At 37.7% G+C, this 6216-nt stretch overlaps 1 protein-coding gene across 5 annotated transcripts in view; it reads right to left on the bottom strand.

The window, feature by feature from the left end:
• Positions 1-4113: 4113 nt before the first annotated feature.
• Positions 4114-6216, bottom strand: part of LOC113053464 (diacylglycerol kinase eta-like) — a 75680-nt gene continuing 73577 nt past the window's right edge. For all 5 annotated transcript variants that reach the window (XM_026218516.1, XM_026218513.1, XM_026218515.1 and 2 more), the window contains one exon: positions 4114-5902. In XM_026218516.1, the coding sequence (XP_026074301.1) occupies positions 5816-5902 (87 nt within the window). In that variant the 3' untranslated portion in view covers positions 4114-5815. The remainder of the gene's footprint in view (positions 5903-6216) is intronic.

Genomic DNA, 6216 nt, shown 5'->3' with positions numbered 1-6216 from the left:
AGAGGATGGCCCATTGGATAGTGGATGCCAAATTGGCCTACGAAACACAAGGTGTGCCCTGCCTGATCAGGCTGCTTGCTCACTCCACTAGGGGTGTTACATCGTCCTGGGCACTGGCTCATGGTGCCTTGCTAGCAGACATTTGTAGAGCTGTGGGCTAGGTGATGCTTAACATGCTCGCTGGCTTCTATAGCCTGTGTGTCAAACCAGTTCCCTCCTGTGTTCTCACCTCAAACGGAGAGTGGCACTGAGAGGCCCAGTTCACAGTCGGCTTACAGCATCTCAGAAACTTCCATGTGCATTAGGGCCTCTTGGAGGGTACGCCACGTGAGTAATTGTCAAAATTAATGACAAAATTAATGACAAATTTTTCATTTTAGGGTGGAGTTTCCCTTTAATAGTTAAAGTAAGTTTGGTTTTACTTGGGCTAGTATTTATATTGTGATATTGAAAATGGTAGCAAGAAATTTCAGTGCATCTACATTTTTTGATGGCATAAAAATCCTATTTATCATACACACGCGCACACACACACACACACACACACACACACACACACACACACACACACACACATATATATATATATAAATTTATAATTGTTTTGATGGGGGACCCTGCAATAATTCATAGGTCCAGGTCCCAGTGAGGTCTTAATTCGGCCCTGGCTACAGGGTGTGGCAGCCAGATGCGAAATTCACATGCCAATGTCCATTTGCCAATGTTACACTCCACTCGAAGTGGTTTGGTCTCTCTGACGAGATCCCAATTCATTGGTCATTACAGACGTGACATCTCCATTTCCTTCTTCAGGGAGCGAGGTTTACATACGTAACCAAGACATTATTGCAGTTTAGAATTTGTCATTTGTGTATTTGATCATTTTGTGTATCATTCCATCAATGCCACATGGCTTGTTAATTTTTTTTTTTGCATGTAGTCTGTCTGTTAGCTCATTTACTGTGATTGGGAAATTGGGATCATGACTGTATTTTTTTATATTTATTTTTTAGCTCTCTCTATATATAACATAAATATGGTCTCTCTCTCTCTCTCTCTATAAATACAAACGGTTCTCTCTATACATACCTATATATATAATATATAAATTTCATCTCTCTCTCTCTCTGTGTGTGTGTGTGTGTGTGTATATGTATGTTATCATATTTGATCTATCTATCTATCTATCTATCTATCTATCTATCTATCTATCTATCTAATCAGCAAAATGTTTGTTTTTATAATAATGTTGTCACAGACTTAAACAAAATCCTCACGATGATATAATATATAGCATTACTAAAAAAAATAAGTGTATTATTCCATTGTGTTAAAGCTGCGGTAGGTAACTTTTGACGCTCTAGCGGTTAATAAACAGAACTGCTTGCGTCTTGCGGAAGAACATCGTAGCCGGAACTACTTCTCTCTGTTTATGTCTATGAAGAATCACAAAGGTACTGGGTTACTCCGCCGCGGTATCCCCGAAGCAATCTAAAATAGTCCGAATATAAACACTTATTATAGGCGCACCCTAGTGATTCAGGACAAGCCAAGAACACGGTTTGGAAAATGGATTCATGCTGTACTCGCTTATTATATAAACTTTTCTACATTTTGAACACAAACAAAGTTACGGACCGCAGTTCTGATTGGTTGTTTTTTTACCGGGAGTGCATGACTTTCTGCAAATGGCAATAGGACCACTGGGAGGAGCCAGAGGAGCTTGATTTTTTTCACATATTATCTGTCTCATATTCTACTGTCAGGACATAATGACAGGTTTAATAAATATGTAAAAAAATATTTTTTTTTTACAAAAGTTCCCTACAGCACCTTTAATTCTATGGTGCGTTAATGCATATTTAATGTACTTGCACATGCAAATTCAAATTAATAAGTCAAATATCCAAGACACAGACTGAGTATGCATTCAATTTTATTGAAGAAGGAAGATATCAACTGGCAGTGTTTTTCCACCTCAAAATGTACATCAAAATTGAAACATTTAATCAGGATACAAAAATACACATCTCAGTGACCTCCATATTGTAATAAATAGTTAACCATGCATCTACAAAGGCACAGAAAACAGTCACTTAGTAGTCATAAAAATTACCCACTACTTACCAAAATTATCCAGATATCAATACAAGTGACTACCGTAACATTATATCCCAATAGTGAACACACATACACATCAGCTGTTTAACCTTAATAAATATGCAAGTACTGCAAATATACCTATACATGTAGTCTTAAAAATGAAACCGTGCCATTGTAAACACAATGTAAACAAATAAACCTTGCATCACACTTCTCTTACTGGATATACATTATGTCAAAGATATGTTACCTTGCTCTACAAATTCTTTAAATTAATTTATTGTGAAAAACCAGGCAGTTTACAGCTTTATGTTCGCCATAAGCCGAAGCCCACCGTCACTCATAGTCCAATGAAAAACAGTCATGTGGTGGCTTGAGAACTGAACTGAGGTTCATGTGGTCATGTGCACGTTTAGTGTGGCATGAGAGGAAGACTGCACTTGTTTGATTTGAGTCTGTTGTGAACAAATGAACTATACGGAGGCACCATATACAAGGTCGATCTGCTACAGCTGTCAAAAAGAGATCATGTTAAGGCCAATTAAACCGGGCTTCGGGGAGTTTTGTAGTGTTCTGGAAATGATCTTGAGTCTTTGGTAATGATTCTAGCTAGTTGGGGTAATTACGTTTTTGTAATGTAGTCACTCAGAAATGCATATCAGTACATTCAGTCGTGTTTCGGAATGCGTGGATGTATTTGCACAGGTTTTGATTTTATATAACCACAAACAGAATACAGTTTTTTATTTTCTGTCACATATGAATGAGCCCAGATGCACTGATTTTGAAGAAACTATCTGTGAATGGATTTTAAAAAGCTCATATGTGTTATCCAGAGATAAGTTATAGAAAAAAGTATTACCTGGCCTAAATATTTCATAAAGGAATACGCAAGTGAAAGGGAATGTGTAAAACTTGATTCACATCCCAATCTGCAGACAGGGTTTTGCTTGCGTAGATATCAAATGGACCTGCTATTAAACAGCCAACCTGAAATGCCTAAAGGCAGATGCTCACTATTGAGAAAAGACGGGAAGAGGGATACATTTAGTTGTCAATTAAACCCCAATTGCTGAAAAAAGCAGGTCGCCTTTATTATGGACGCCAGTGGTTCTCAACTGCTAGAATTAACTGTACAATTCTGTGTGGTTAGGATAAAAATATAAAAAGGTTGATCAACCTTTAAAAGAGAGGAGAAAATGTTTTCCCCATCTTTCAATTTGTACATCCAGCATTATGCGACCAATCAGACTGGAGGGTATTAAGTTCATCTTTCATTTGGTGGAGGCTAGACATAATATGTAGATGCCAATATGGACAATGCCAAATTACATTAAATACGGGTTCACTTGCAACAAGAATAAACATGGTTTGTGCAGACCACGATGTGTTTTGTGTGGTGAATTGTTGGCTGCCGAGAGCACAAAACCATCAAAACTCAACTGACGTTTAGAAACCAAACACACGAGCTATAAAAAGTGTAAATCACACTTCTACTGTTTGCGCATTCACAATATTGTCAGTGTTCTATGCAGTTCATGACAATATTGATGACTTTTAAGGACATTTTCTTATTCCTTTGTGTACAATAAACTATTCGGCCCTGCGTTTGGCGCCATGTGATGTTGAAAGCGAAATCCTGGAGCAAACCCAGTTGAGAACCACTAATGTAACCTATAGTTGAATAATGAATGCTCTCATGAATTAAGTCTTTTTTTAGTCCCATCATTTGATAATAATGCCTAAACTCTCAGCAAACTCTTCAAAATGTGTATTTAACCTGCTCGGTTTCACCCAACAGACCAAAGCCAGTCCTCCAGGTCTGTTCCCATCCTCCATATTTGTTTGAATTCTCAATTCAGGTGAATTGTGGGTAGAAAAACATTTCTTGTTTGGGAACACCACATCTTTTTCAACACTACTCTCTTTCACTCTGTATATATATATATATATATATATATATATATATATATATATATATATATATATATATATATATATCAAGTACTACCTTGATGTTATTGAACACCCTCTAGAGGAACATTATAATGTAACATCAACAAAAATCCACTGTTATGAGTCCCACATGCACTGATGGTCAGGTTGGCTTATGTAGAACTACGTGTAGCCCCGAGCTCGAAATTTTCCATTTTACAGAAAAAATAGAGGCACAACAGTTTTATAGTTGGTGTGGGGAAACATCCAGCCATCTAGCAAATTATCCTGGAAGCACGGTTGCACAGAATCAGCAATTTGCTAATGGAAGATTTATGAATTTTGGAGAGAACATGGCATGATTCGTCTGACCCAAAGTCCATCTTAATCCAAAACTGAAGAAAGAGGAGTGTGTGAAGTTTATCTTTTTAGTTTTCCATGGAAAAAACCTCGCATTATAAAGCTTCATAGAGAAGAACTGTATCAAAATAAATACAATATTGCACCTTCCATTGAGTACAACAGCACTTAACGTGTAAAGGCGATTACTAAACAATAATTCACAATGGTACTCTATACACAAATAAATGTGTCATCTGATAATATTATGTAAAGCATTCTATAATACAAAGGCTTTACTCATAACTGGACCTTTTAACGTATATTTACAGTGCATATATTAACAAACAATCTCTTATACCCTGTAATGCCACCAACCAAATGTAGATGCTCCTATCAAACCTGCACTGGGTTCCTGAACTCAGTAAATATCAACCATGTAATGTTGCAGGTCAACTGCAATTTCTTATTCAAAACAATAGATTTCAACTACCGTATAATAATGTTTTTTAAGCTACAAAGAGTCGCAGTGTTCATGTTTTCCTGAACTACTCCAGATTTGACCATTTTTGATGAATATTTCAAATATTTTAGGGGAAATGTCTTAAAGAACATTTCGCTTTTAAAGCCAGGGGACATTCGCTTTGGTACTTATTTCCCTGACTTTCCTAACGTCCTACTGTAAGATTAAAATATTTCTTACCAATAAAACTCATCTGACAATAAATATGGCACATGACACTGCTTTGACACGAGGTTTCCATGCAGATCGATATATAGAAATAAATCAGCAGTCTACTTAGACCAAAGGGATGCTTCAGTAGTAACAAATGGCATCACACTAAATTCATATAAAACTTGTTCAAGTTTGTACAATAAAAAACAAGACACTGATCATGCAGTAAAACAGCTATCCAAATATAGCAAGCAGACCATGCATCAGTATGTCACTGGCGAAGGAAACCCCCTTTGACCTTTCCTGGACTATGATTGCGATACTCCAGCAGTCTTTTTCCCATCTCCTTAAAATGTAAACAGTGCTGTCAAAAGCAGAATATTGCTGACACATCACATTGCCCTCCTATTGTTGCCGTCTACCGCAAGGCACAGAGCCAGTGAGCTACTCAGAGGCCGTGTGCTCCTCTCCTCTCGGTTTGGAAGTCCTGTTCTGCTACTTGATTTGGAATCTGTAAAAGAGGCCAGAGGTCACGTGCACGATGAGAATTGCATACCTGATTGTGCCGTCGACGCGATAAGTGAGGAATGGCTTTTCTGTGGGGCTAAAAGTCTCGGACACAATCCTTGTCGATTTTGGCACCAGCACTTGCTCTAAAACAAACATCCCTAGTTTTTCTACAAGCTATTCCTACAGAGATCCACGACAGCAAAGCACTTCCCACTCCTCTTCGCTCACAAACGGAATGTGTGTTGACGTCTCTCACAGGTCCACCATCGAACTCTTGGCCAAGTCCTTAGTTCCCTGGAGAATTCTCTTCATATGACCCACCTTCGAGATCCCCAGATCCTAGAGGAAGCAGACAAACACAAGTGCACTCAGAACAAGGCGTTTCCAGAGCTCACCAGCTCACCAAGAGAAAAAGTTTTTTTTTACTTGTTGTATTGTTACATTTATCTCCTTTTTTGGTAAACCGACTAAGCTGCAGTTAAACCCAAGTTTAAACCGAGTGTTTTCAAAGCATTAACATTTGAGTAACACTTTATTTTAGTGTCTTTGCTACACACTTAAGTACTTACTATAGTAAAAACAGCAACTTCTGCATAATTACAATCAACCAATCCTAAAGCTATAGTAAGTCCAGGTTTAATTGATACTGTATT

Source organism: Carassius auratus, chromosome 34, assembly GCF_003368295.1.
Source record: "Carassius auratus strain Wakin chromosome 34, ASM336829v1, whole genome shotgun sequence".
NCBI lineage: Eukaryota > Metazoa > Chordata > Actinopteri > Cypriniformes > Cyprinidae > Carassius > Carassius auratus.
Note: the sequence above shows the minus strand (reverse complement) of the source record. Positions and strands in the feature narration are given on the sequence as shown.